The sequence below is a fragment of the Macrobrachium nipponense genome, chromosome 21 (genome assembly GCF_015104395.2).
Source record: "Macrobrachium nipponense isolate FS-2020 chromosome 21, ASM1510439v2, whole genome shotgun sequence".
NCBI classification, from domain to species: Eukaryota; Metazoa; Arthropoda; class Malacostraca; order Decapoda; family Palaemonidae; genus Macrobrachium; species Macrobrachium nipponense.
In genome coordinates this window covers 18,149,282-18,163,579 of record NC_087212.1, presented here as the reverse complement: position 1 = coordinate 18,163,579, position 14,298 = coordinate 18,149,282, and the positions used below count along the sequence as shown (strand labels likewise).

Genomic DNA, 14,298 nt, shown 5'->3' with positions numbered 1-14,298 from the left:
CTTTGTTGCTGTGAGAATAAGAAGGCGTTCCCTCGCCCCGCGTATTCTCACACGATCAACCCTTCACCTGAGACTGCTTCGTGCAGTCGGTTTTCTCTCCGAGATGTCTAATGCTCTTCCCTGAAGGCAGTTTCGCTTGCATTGACGCCTGTCAGGAGCGTGACGCTTTTCTGCACGTTTTTTTTTTTTTTTTTTTTTTTTTGACGCTCGGCTTAGACGGGACGTTCGGATGGACGCCAGGCGCGCGCGGGTGCACGCCAAGCGCGCACCAGTAGACGCCGAGGCCGAGCGCACGCCAGTGGATACCGAGCGCGAGCGGCGCGCGCCAGTGGACGCCGAGAGTGCTCGCTGCTCGCCAGTGGACGCCGAGCGTGCTCGCTGCTAGCCAGTGGACGCCGAGCGCGCACGCCAGGTGTGTCGCCTGGCTGAACGTTTCTGTTGAAGTCTTCAAGCTGATTTGGGCCTAAAGATTTTTTACCTAACTTCGGTGATCCCTTCTACATCACCTGCGAAGAATGTGAAGTAAGCAGTGCTTCGGAGGAAGCTTAAAGTGAAAAGGCAACTTCGTTTTCGAAACCCAGCAAGACCACGGGTTTCGTGAATTATAGAGGTCTCTGTCAGTAATATTGCTTTTCGTAAAGTCCAGGATTGGATGGAGTATTGGAAAGCTCAAGGAAAGATCTCTTTTGCTCTACCGCAGTCAAGACTTTGCGGTAAGGCAGCTATGGGTTATGTAAAAGCTCGACGTCCTGCACGTCAGGACTCTCGGCAACGTTCAGTAGGATTCTTGCAAAGGCACTCATCAAAAGGACGCTCTTCAGGAAAGCGCAAGACAGGACTTCCTTTGCCATACTGCCAATAAATTTTGATACGGGAGAGGAAGCTGGTTGGAGAGTTTCTTCCTCTTCCCAGGATAATTTTGCAAGCTTTTTAGCCCATCTGAAAGGGCTTTTCAGATGATAGATTTTGTTAGTTCCTAGTCGGGACTACGCTGCCGAATTGAACATCGTCGTTCTACCTGTCGTAAGCCGTCTCTTAACAGGATTCTTGCCCCTTCCTCGTTTGAGACGGGAATCGAAAATAAAATGCTCGACTTCCTGGATTACGTTTTGTCAATTCAGTGAATTTCCCCCATTGACAATATACTATCGTTTTGTCAAGTAAGTGGGTATCCCCTCATTGACAAAATATCTCTTTGTCCCGTAAATGGGTTAGTTCTCATTGACAAACTTCTCATTAACTTTATATTGCGTAAGCGGATAAGCTCTTATTGACAAGATTCGGAAGAGCTCTCATTCATCATTCGCAGACTCGTACAAGAAATAGACTTGTAGACTACGTCAATGAACGCTTATGTCCAATAACATAAGAAGCTTGAGCTGTCCGCTTCAATTCCCTTGAGTTTTGTTTATGAAACTTGCCTGTCAGATATGTATGTAGCTGTATTTCCGAATTCAGCTATAGTATATATGTCTGCCAGGTAAGTATGAAAAAACTTTATTGCAATATAATATCATATTTTGCCTTGCATTATTTTACTACTGGTTGGTTCAAGTCATATACGCTTGCTGTAGTTACCTCTTCGGATGGCAACCGAGAGGTCTATTGTCTATTATTTTAAGGACATTTAATCGTTACTCCCTGCAGCCTTCCAGGAGTTTCCGATTTATCTTTTACCGTTGTATGGTAGTGTTATGACGACACAAACGCATCTATATATTTAGCGTTTTCTGTTTCGTTTAAATATACCAGCTTGAGAGTCTCTTTATGCTAAAAATTACGGACCTATTTCTTCGTAGAATAGGGTAGCTGGCAACCCAGGCATAAAGTTAAGAGACGACGATCGTAAGCTGCTGCTGTCACTGTCCTCTCCGCCAGTCCAAACGAGGCAGTACCAGCTCGTTCGCTGTCATGCGCTGTAGGTTACGTCTCTCTCTCCTGCGGGATTGACTGACTAACCGTATCTCTGTGCTGGCAGTTACGTCTCTCTCTCTCCTGCGGGATTGACTGACTAACTGTATCTCTGCCCTACAATCACGGACTTTAGCCTAAGATTGAGGGGATTTCTTACATGAATGAATAAACATTGCATTCGTTTTTGCCTTACTATGTTCTCAGAGATATCTCTTACTCCTTTCGGTGCTCGTTACCGCACGGTATAGACTACGAGTCTACCGCAACATTTCACTATTATATGCTCTCCTGCTTAGGCAAAGCGCAGCCTTTTTAGGGAAGTAAACATACTGTGTGAGGGAATGGATGAGCTTGCTGGGGACCATTTCCTTCCTAAAGAAGTTTGTTTCCCTGAATAGACTGCAATTCAGACCTCTACAGTTTTTACCTACCGGGAAACTGAAATTTTATTAAAGATCTAGGAATGATTCTGAACATCTCTGGAGAGGGTTTCAGATGTCCTGGATCATAATCTGAAAGAAGTGGAAGCAATTCTGTCGTCCCTCCAGTCCTGGAAACGAGTTTTTGGAACCAGTGGTCCATATCAACTCTGATCTTCCACAGCTCTCTCATATCTTAGGAAGTATCTTCTCTCGGTCCCTGTTCGGGTTTACGAGAAAGAGCCTATTATAACAACAGGCGTAGAATGTAACGATCCTCTAGAGGTTCGTTACAGGATTGCAAAAGTCCGTACGAATCGTCTCGATCGACGGCAGCAACTACTGACTTTCAAGTGGAATCTTTCTTTAGAAGTATGTTGAGAGTTATGGAGACTTTAGGGACGTCCTTTCATACATCTCTTCGCTATGATATTGAACAGGGATGGATGTTTAGTCTCTTTTCCCCTTTTTCAAACACTTAGGAAATGTAATAAGATGATTTATACCATCACAGGGAGCGACAATGATGCTAATCGCCCCATGTTGGCCTTCAAGATCCTAGATTCACAGAGGTCACGTCCTTCCAAGGACCTTTTCCGAGAGAGTCGGTCTACTTTAACACGAAAGGTACCTATAACCTCTCTCCGCTCTGAGTCTGACTACGTTCAGACTATCGAGATGTTGACAGCATAAGATTGTCGTCTTCCCTTTCCGTTTGAAGAATGGGATAAGCTGGCAGTCACAACTATTAAAGAATACGCAAATATGTTGTTGACGGCCTTTGGGCTCAGAGATTTGCTTCTGTCAAACAACAAAGCCCTTCACGATCTTTGAGTTCTGTGGAATCTCGAAACTCGCTCACCATCTACTTTTTGTCTCACCTGTTTTCTCGGAGTCAGACACTCGTGCGAGATCAGGAGACACATAGTAGCCCTCAGTTTCTTGTTGACGAAGTCGGTTGCGTTTACACACCCCCGATGATCGTTTAACATGAGACCAGGTTGGACTGTCAGGCATTCGTCCTTCGGGACTGAATCGCCTTTTTGCTCCTCGCTCCTTTCTCCTGGCACCAGAAGCTCGAGTCAGGAGGTGGCTCAGGAGTTGATTCGCTAACGACGTTGGGTTGCGTTCATACCCCAAGGTTTGCTTAGCTTGAATCGCCCAGGCAGTCCAGACACTCATCCTTCAGCGAAGAATAGTGCCTTATGGTCTTCAGGGTACAGCCTTGCTGTCCTTGATTCGTCTGACTGGTCAACTGGTCGGTCACCTGACTTTAGTACAGACTGACTGACTGTGCATGTCCAGATCGAAGCTTTCAATATGGAACTTAGACATAGTCTGAAGTTCTTGATGTCAAAGCATTCGAACATCTCCTACCTGTTAACTTCTTGCACGTGATCAGGAAGGCCTTTTTCTAACCACCCTAGATACGACAAAGAGGGTTAGTGAGGTTTTCAGCCATCGTCAGAAGTTTTGGCATTAGAGAACACAAGGCGGTGTGTTCTCTAAGCCTTCCGTTGTGGCCTAAGAATGGAAACCCGTCTTGTTCTTGGGCCAGGAGCTTGGAATCAAGGATGGCACAAGTTATTGGGCAGGAGCCAGAGAGAGTCCTGTGCCCTGTCAGGTCTCTCAAGTTTTATCTACATAAAACTCAAGAAAGTCGAAGTCGTACGGACAATCTGCAGTGTTCCGAAAAGACCAGACTTGCCCATATCGAAGAACACCCTGGCTTTATTGTTAAGGAGTTCTTTCAAAAAAGCTCCTTCATTGTGTTGGCACAAAGATTTGAAATCTTTTGATTTGAATGCTCACGAGGTGAGGGCGCGGCCTCGGAAGCATTTCAACAGAGCATGGCACTCAGCAACATCCTGAGTACCATGTTTTAGCGAAGCAACTCTGTGTTCAATTCACACTCCCTGCGAGATGTGAAGATGGCATATGAGATCTGCTGCTCGCTAGGGCCATACGTGTCTGCAGACACAATCTTGGGGGCAAGTAGTACCACTCATCCTATCCTGTAGAAAATGGTTAGGAAGAGCTCTTAATTTAGTAGTTGAGTCGCCGACAACGGTGACTTCTTAACTCTTAAGCCTTAGTTAACACACCTTAACTTTGGCTAGGTTGGTCAGGTGGTGATATATATTTTTATATATATATTTATTTTACTTCTTAGCCCTCATGGTATGGTCAATATGGTCTAGTCACGCCGTGGTCTCGCCCCTGTTGACAGATCATCTGGAGTGCACCAGCTATATAGGTCTCTACCTCGCTGGCAACTCTAGTAGCACAAGCAGACTTACGTGGCAATAACCACGAAGCCAGCAATGCTAACAGGTGGAACCAAGATGTAAATCATCTGCATGCATTTGTTTCCCAAAATCCTTCTATTCTGTCCCTTCCCACCTCCAACGGTGGGATTCAGCTATATATATATCTGACAGGTAAGTTTCATGAACAAAATGATATTGTTATGATACAATAAAGTTTGTTCATACTTACCTGGCAGATATATATAATTAAGTACCCACCCACCTCCCCTCAGGGGACAGTGGAAATAAAAATTATGAATAGAAAATGGGAATGGTTCCTGATACCCGCCTCCCAGCGGCGGGAATGGGTACTAACCACCTGGCCGACCACTGTGTGTGCCGGAAGTTTTTGAATTTCTGTCGGACTTCAGAAAATACAGCTATATATATATCTGCCAGGTAAGTATGAACAAACTTTATTGTATCATAACAATATCATTTTAAATGAGTACATACTGATTATTTATACATTTAATTGGCATATTCTAAGCTTTTAGCTTCTTAGGTTTAGATGTCAGAATCATAGACTAGGCTACAGTAGCAACCGCTAACATAGGCTAGGCTTATTGCTAAGGGACATATGCTAAATTTCTAATATATGCAGTGAAAATGGGGTTGAACATTACATGCAGTTGAATATTACTGAAGTATGTACAGTATTTTGCTTTTTTGGAGTCATATTTCTTCCGTCGGATTGGCGTCGTAGCCCTAGAACATGTGTTTTAGGCCTGGAAATATAATTTACTGGGGTGTTTGTGTAGGGCTTGGAACGGATTAGGCATTTTACATGTAAAATGCAGTTCAAGATACGAAAAACTCATGATACGAAGGCCGCCTCGGAACGGATTAATTTCGTATCTCGAGGTACCACTGTACTGGCTTAGATTTTCCGTAGTATTTTATAATACAGTAATATGAGAATACATACAATATTATTGGATACAGTGAAGTAATGTATGACTTTTCATATGATTGATGGAAAAGATGCATAATTAGTAAAATAACACCATGCATCTTTTGTAACAGTGGCAGACAAGAACGAACAGGAATAAACATCTCCTGACAACATGGAGCGAAGTTACAAAGGCTGCCTTAATTTGTATCATATTTATGTACAAAAATAAAAAATACCCTATACGTAATATATTTTCATACACATTTTAAACATAAAAGCATAAACATTTAAAAAATCGACACATCGATCGCTAAATTTGCACTGTTTTTTAACTCAATATTTTCGGAAGAGCGGCAGACGATGGCTTACAAGAACGAACATGAAAAAAAATCGTATTTGATAACGTAAAGGGCAGTTTCAAAAGCTGTCTTTTTATCATATTTCTGCACAGAAATAAAAAACACTCTATACGTAATACATTTTCATACAAATTTTAAACATAAAAGCATGAACATTTTTAAAATAGACACATTGATCGCTTATTTCCACCTTTTTAAAACTTGATATTTCGGAAGAGCGGCAGGCGGCGCGCACAAGAAAGAACATGAAAAAACATTGTATTTGATAACGTGTGAAGGACAGTTTCGAAAGCGTATCATATTTCTGTGCAGAAATAAAAATACCCTATACATAATACATTTTCATACACATTTTAAACATAAAAGCATGAACATTTATAAATCGACACATCCATAGCTAAATTTGCACTTATGTAACTCTATACTTTCGGCATAGAACAGCGTCAGAGGCATATATTTTACCCTAATACCTACGTAATAACTCTCCATAAAATTTGTTAATATAATTTGCATAACCTTTATGGTCTGAACGGCATTTCTACAAATGTTTGAACTCTTTAGACAACGGCGCTAGCGGCACTGATAACTGAAAATTGTGCCGTAAAATTACCATATTTTTTTAATGAATATTTTTTACGACAGCTGTATAACCAATTCGCCGCTAAGCGATTGCGCCGTTAACCGCGGGCCATCTGTACATACATACATACATACATACACACACATATATATATATAATATATATATATATATATATATATATATATATATATATATATATATATATCTATATATATATATATATATATATATATATATATATATACACATATATACAGGTGGCCCGCGGTTAACAGCGCAATCACTCAACGGCGAATCGGTTTTACGGCGGTCGTCAAAAATATTCATTAAAAAAATAAGGCATTTTAAAGGTATCTTTACGGCACAATTTTCAGTTAACAGCGCCGCTAGCGCCGTTGTCTAACGAGTTCATACATTTGTAGAAATGCCGTTCAGACCATAAAGGTTATGCAAATTATATTAACAAATTTTATGGAGAGTTATTACGTAGGTATTAGGGTAAAATATATGCCTCTGACGCAGTTCTATGCCGAAAATATCGAGTTACATAAGTGCAAATTTAGCTATGGATGTGTCGATTTATAAATGTTCATGCTTTTGTTTAAAATGTGTATGAAAATGTATTATGTGAAAGGCATTTTAATTTCTGTACAGAAATATGATACAAAGGCAGCTTTTGAAACTGCCCTTCACGTTATCAAATACGATGTTTTTTCATGTTCTTTCTTGTGAGCCGCCGCCTACCGCTCTTCCGAAAATATTGACTTAAAAAAAGTGCAAATTAGCGATCGATGTGTCGATTTTATAAATGTTAATGCTTTTATGTTTAAAATGTGTATGAAAATGTATTACGTGAAAGGCATTTTAATTTCTGTACAGAAATATGATAAAAAGGCAGCTTTTGAAACTGCCCTTCAAGTTATCGACTACGATGTTTTTTTCAAGTTTGTTCTTGTATGCCGCCGTCTGCCGCTCTTCCGAAAATATAGAGTTAAAAAGAGTGCAAATTTAGCGATCGATGTGTCAATTTTTTAAATGTTTATGCTTTTATGTTTAAAATGTGTATGAAAATATATTACGTAAAGGTATTTTCATTTTTGTACAGAAATAAGATACAAATTAAGGCAGCCTTTGTAACTACGCTCCACGTTGTCAGGGGATGTTTTTTCATGTTCGTTCTTGTCCGCCAGTTCCGAAAAATGCATTGTGTTATTTTATTAATTATGCATCTCTTCCATAAATCCTTTAAAAAGTTATACATTATTTCACTATCCAAGAATATTGTATGTATTCTCATATTATTGTATTTTAAAATACTATGGCAAATTTAAGCCAGTATTCCGCGGAGTGGCCAATGTTGTGGTTTGAAATCAGCTGATGAATACGAGTTTGTTTCACCATAACGCAATTCTGAGCGAATGCTCTTGCTTCTAGTTAGCATAAACGAATATCTAGATACTTGACTTATATGAGACAAAGTTATTTTTCCTTAACAGCGTGTTTTTAGGTGGAAATATTTATTGAATATGTCTCGTTGTGAATGTGAACTATTTTTTTTTTTTTCATTAACATATTACATTGGCGGCATGTTGATTGCGTAATAAATTACGTGATTCCGTTCGCAATAATCCTTTATATCATCGTAATACGAACTTTACGTTATTTATCTTATATCGGCTTGAAACCAACAGTAAAATGTGTTCTTTAAAGCACAGTAGTTTTGATTAAAATGATTTTATCCCAATTTTATCTACGGTTGTGTTTGATGGCATACGTTTACTGCAGTTTTATCCTTGTTGCCGATGTACGATAATAGTCATTAGCAGCTTGAACAGTTTTCTCTGCTTCAGTTATAACTAGGTTTAAATTTAACAGTATATTTCCCGATTGATCTTTAATCTAATTTGATCTCTGATCTATAGTGAATAAAGTTATTACATTAAGATATCTCAGTTCTATTCTATACATAACGCCATTTATAACAACTACGGTAATGTTGTACTGTTGTATGATGATTGAAATACAAGCCAAACGGATGTTATCCAGTTCGGTTGTACTTAGAAAAAAAAAAGTAGTTTCTCGTTCGGTTGTTCATGGCTGTACACGTTCACGCAACGAGTATAACGTTAAAACCATACTTTCATCATTCTCTTTTGCTGTTATTGAACTTATGTAACTAGAAGATGGATAAAGTTAGGCCATTGTAATTTGATCTCTCATAAAATCGGACTATCGTAATCGTAACCTGAACACTACAGCTACCTGTACACTGTATAAACTTTATTATATCTTTACATACTCTAGACACCCAAAAGTACTGTACAGTAAATTCTATAGTACTATACCGCATAAATATAATTTTACTTATTGCGCCGTTATGGGATTACGGCGCCTTTGACTGGTCTAGAGTTTCGAAGGTGTGCGGTGGCCTTAAGCTTTAAGCTTTAAAATCGCTCAGCGTCGAAAATCGCTTGCTGTCGGCGGCCAGGAACGGAACCCCTGCCGCTAACCGAGGGCCGCCTGTATATATATATATATATATATATATATCTATATATATATATATATATATATATATGATAGATATAGATAGATAGATAGTAAGACCCCCCGTATTCGCGTTCTCCGGATTCGCGGACCCACACATTCGCGGATTTCTCTTTGGAACGTTTCCCCGCACTACTTGCGGAAAATTCGCACATTCATGGTATTTTCTATGAGAAATATCCACAATACCTGTTTTTTTTTTTTTTTTTTTTTCAATTTCATCATAAAATGCACTTTTTGTGATAAAACTTAAAAAACCAAGTATTAAAACTTTCTAGTGGGGTTTTCTTGAGTTTTAATTAACAAAATAGGCAGTTTTTAGTGTTTTTATAAGGGTTCCAAACATTAGCGGGTTTTAACTATTCACGGGGGCGTCTGGTATGCATCCCCCATAGATAAGGACCAAAAAAGTTGGAAATTTAAGCAGAAGTGCACAAGATAAAAGGGAATGGGTGGAACTTATCAGATGTCTAATCTGTAAGGGGAAAATTGAAGGTGGTATAAGTAGTGACAATATCGTTTAGGAGACGGAAAGAACATTCTTAAAATATTTTGAAAACCATAACTTAAAGAAGAAATTGCACTAACCCTTTTTTTTAGTACTGTTAAACCTCTTAAAACCAGCATTCTATAGTCTGGGAACTCCTGTGGTTTGGCTTAATTTTAAACGAGCTGCCATTAGTTCTATGTGCCGCCCCATGTATTGTTTACAACATCAAGACAGCAAAAATTATGCCATACAGTGGTCCCCCCCGTATTCACGGGGGATGCATACCAGACCCCCCCGTGAATAGTTAGAATCCGCGAATGTTTGGAACCCTATAAAAATGCTAAAAACAGCCTATTTTATTAGATAAAACTCAAGAAAAACCCACTAAAAATGTTCTTACATGGGTTTTTTAATAGTTTTATCACAAAAAGTGCATTTTATGATGAAATTCATCAAAAAAACCAGGAATTTGTGGATATTTATCATAGAAAAATACCGCGAATGCGCGAATTTTCCGCGAATAATGCAGGGAAACGTTCCCAAGAGAAATCCGCGAATGTGTGAGTCCGCGAATCTGGAGAACGCGAATACGGGGGGTCCACTGTATATCCTTTGTTTTATGAAAATAGTTATTAGTAACAAAAATATGTGAAGTCAAATATGTTTTTTATATTAACCATAAAGGAATAAATAATATTTTTTAAATATTTCACTTGAGAAAGCTCTACCAAACCAAAAACTTTTCATCAAAACAATGAGATGTTTGTCATGCACAAATTTCTTACTGTTGTGTGCTTGAGAGACAGATGATACAGTTTTGATCATTTCTTTTATGTGACAGTGTATTTACATATTTGGTATGTCACCCATGAGATCATATGATGCTAGAGGTAAGAAGTGCAAGCATAAATCTCTATGTATGCTAGAAAATTTTTATTTCATTAGTGAATAGTTTAGTGTTCATTTTCCTCAACAGATGGTGGTGTGCTTTCTTTACATTTTGACGGGTACATTCAAATGCACTGTTATCACTGAAATTCATTCATTATTTTTTTCATCTCACTATCATCTACAATCGATAGAAATGACAAAGAAACTAATAGCAATTAATTATGAAGATACGAAATTTAGGATATGAAAGTCGCGGAAAACAATGTGCAGATTATGAGAAGTTTAGTACTGTAGTTGACTTACGATTAGGGTAACTTGGGAAGGTAGGCTAAGTGTGTTAAATAAAGTACAATATTTTAAAGAAAATTATATGGTATAGTTATAAAAAGATTAAGTTAAAATATATGAGTAATAAATATGATAAAAAGCAATGTTATGCATAACGTAGCAAGTAGTAGGCTTATTCGGAAACTAGGCTATTTTTGTGTAGAATTACCTTGCAAGGCTATGTTCAGCTAGAGGCTTCAGCTTTTTGGGATGTATTCTATATTCCGGGATTTTCTGTGATCCGGCAGTGACCTGGTCCCAAGGTTTCTGGATTTAAGAGGTTGAACTGCACTGTATAGTAAAAAAAAAAAAAAAAAGTATGGTTTTTAATTTTTAATTGGTATCTCTGCTTATAAAACCATTTGTTATAATAGATTTTACTTTGTTGTTAAATCTAAAAAAAACTTTTAATGTTGAAACAAAGTTGTGAATATTTACACAATTCAATCTTTATTGACATCCTCAGCCGTTGAACAATAGGTTATCACATGTTGAAGATTATTATGATAATGAAGATGAACCAGAACTACGTCCTGTAATGACACAACCTGACTGGAGCATTCGTGGCGGTCCGTCCATCAAGCAGTATGCTGTGCTCAATGACAAGCGCCATCTTCTAACTAGAGACACTGAGGAAAATGTAGTAATATGGGACATCCTTAAGGTAAAATATATTTTTCTTGTTTATTAAGTACATCGAGTTTTGTATTTTTTTTCACCTTTATGCCAAATTTAAAATGAAAATATGTATTATCACAGTATGACAACTTATTGATTGATCAGTTGACATCTCACAGTATTTTCAATAGAGTTATTTTCATAAGTATGTATAGTGTCATTTATGAAGTAAACAGCTGATGAAGCTGCTTAAGTTTATGCAATGTTAAATAAATATTTAATCTAGTTAAAAAGCATTTCCCCATCACATAAGATTCTAGTGTGGCACTGGTTGTCATAGAATTATTGCAAGCCTTTGTTTATGTGTGCAATTTTGAAGGCAAATTAAGATGTGTACTTTAAAGCATTTAATTGTTGTAGAGATGTTTTTGTAATGAAAAATTGTATTTCATATAAGTAATTTACTAAGTATGTACAGGCAATTCTTAGTTATTGGAGGGGTTTCCATTCCCAATGGCGTGACAGTAACTGAAAATTGCTGATTGCAGATAACTGAAAAGCGGTGATGATAGCTCTGATCCTCGGTTATCGGCACTGATAACTGGGGATCATTGCATATCGGTACCGAAAATCCAGTTATCGTCGTCACTAGATGTGTGCTGTAAAACCAAAACACAGATAACTGGGGACTGCTTGTAATTACATAGCTAAAGTATTCTACCTTGTGTGGCTACTTTTTTTATTTTGCAGTAGCATTTAATTGTTTTACCTAGGTGACAGCCCCCGCCCTCTACTGGGAATGCTGGAACAACACAGCAACCTTTCAACAATTCAGTTTTGTCATCGTAGTGTCAAAATTTGTAGCATTTTTTATTGGAATTTTCAGTTATTTCATACTTTTCGGTGAAGTAAACTGTTTGGCTTAGCACAGAGTGTAGTTAGTCTTTTGTTAGAATTTTGACCAGATTTTCTCATCACTATGTCAGATTCTGGCAGTTCTAGTGTTCACTGTTGCAGCGGCATAGTGCTATGTGGGATAGTAACCGATGGAAGTTTTTAACTCTCATTTAGACAGGTTAGAAAAAGATAGAAAGAGGAATGCAGCTTTTAAACCGAGAAATGCTCTCTTAGCTTAGAGGCTACACCTAGGCCTAGCTTAAAAAATAAGCCTTATTATTCTTCCTTCTCCTATTCCTACTTTCTCTCCTAATGCTGGACCTCCTCTGGAACATTCTTCTACTCCTGTGCCTGGCTTCCTTTTTTTCCTATCCCCATACCATTGCCAGTCTTGAAGGCTCCAAGAAATATTGGGCCTTGCTGGAAGAGGAAGTTTAAGACAACAGCACAAGAGTGATTTTACAATCATCTTCATGGTTCCCAAAACATCGGAGGGCTGGAGAACAGTCCTTGATGTGAGCACTCTCAATTATTTGTCTTGGAAGACAAAATTCAAGATGGAGACAAGCCATTTGGCCCTTGTTTCCATTCACCAGGTGACTGGATGGTAACACTAGATATGCAGGATGCATATTTTCACATCCCAATTCATCCAGCGACCATAAAATACCTGAGGTTTGACTTTCAATGAAAATTTTACCAGTTTCAGACCCTTTGCTTCTGCCTTTCAACTGCTCTACAGGTGTCCTCTCGCGTTCTCGCTCATCTCGAAATGGCTCCATTTAGTAGGGATCTACGTGAGTCTCTACCTAGATGACTGTCTTCTTTGATCTCCGCCAAAGGACAAGTTCATGGAGGACACGCACACAAGACTATTCTTCTGACCCAGGAGCTGGGCCTTCTTTTAAAACTTCAGAAGTCCCAGTTGACCCCCTTCACAAGAAATCTATCTGGGGATGATACTGATATCTGAAGTTTTTCAGGCTTTTCCATCACAAGGATTTCCAACTGCCATCAAACTGTCCAAAACTTAGCTCTTTTTTTCTTGCATGGCTCAACAATGGATGAGCCTATGGGGACTCTGGTCTCCATAGAAACCTTTGTTAGATTGGGCAGGTTACATATGAGAGGCCTGCAATTTTACCTTAAGGCGAACTGGAACAGGAAAATGCAGCTGGACCGTCATGTCATCCTGATCTCCCCAGAAATAAAATCAAACCTGCAATATTGGCTGTCAGAAAGGAAGTCCCTTCATCTGCTGAACCCAGACTTGAACTTCTATTCTGATGCATTGGACATAGGCTGGGGAGCCTTGATAGAAAATCAAGAAGTTTCCGAGATGTGGCCTCCAGATCAACAAGACTTACACATCACCGTAAGAGAACTGAAGGCAGTGCATCTAGGATTTCTGAGTTTTGCCTCCCTAGTCCACAACAAGACAGTAGTGGTTCATTTGAACAACACCACAGCCTTAACCTACATACGAAAGGAAGGCAGAGCCCACTCCTTCTCTGTATGCCAAGCAGCAAGAGACTTACTGATATGGGCAAATGGAAATCAAGTGACTGGTCACTCAGGTCTTCCAAGGAAGACTAAATGTGATAGTGGATGAGCTGAGTTGTCAAAACCAGGTCCTTCCCACAGAGTGGACCCTGGACCCTCTAGTTTGCCTAGACCTTTGAAACTTATGGAGCCAACTGATGATAGACTTTTTCGCCACCCCCAAGGACCATCATCTTCTCGTCTTCCTCTGTATTGCTCTCCAGCCCCAGACCCCCTTGCATCAGCCACGGACGCCATGCTGCAAGATTGGTCAAACCTAGACCTATACGCTTATCCTCCCTTCTACATGACCAGTGAGGTGACCAGCAATATGACCATGACCCTCATAGCCCCCTTTTGGCCTCTGAGAGAGTGGTTTCCAGTCCTTCTTTGTCTATTGGAGGACTTCTCAAGATTACTTCCTCAAGCACCGTCTTTTTTCAGGCAACCCCACTTCAGAAGGCACCACCAAGGGTTTTCTGCTCTGACACTGAGAGGATTAACCCTC

At 39.2% G+C, this 14,298-nt stretch overlaps 1 protein-coding gene across 1 annotated transcript in view; it reads left to right on the top strand.

The window, feature by feature from the left end:
• LOC135197815 (WD repeat-containing protein 48-like) overlaps nucleotides 1–14,298 on the top strand; it is a 235,719-nt gene that overhangs the window by 132,759 nt on the left and 88,662 nt on the right. The window contains exon 9 of the mRNA XM_064224949.1: nucleotides 11,200–11,397. Coding sequence (XP_064081019.1) covers nucleotides 11,200–11,397 — 198 coding nt within the window. The remainder of the gene's footprint in view (nucleotides 1–11,199; nucleotides 11,398–14,298) is intronic.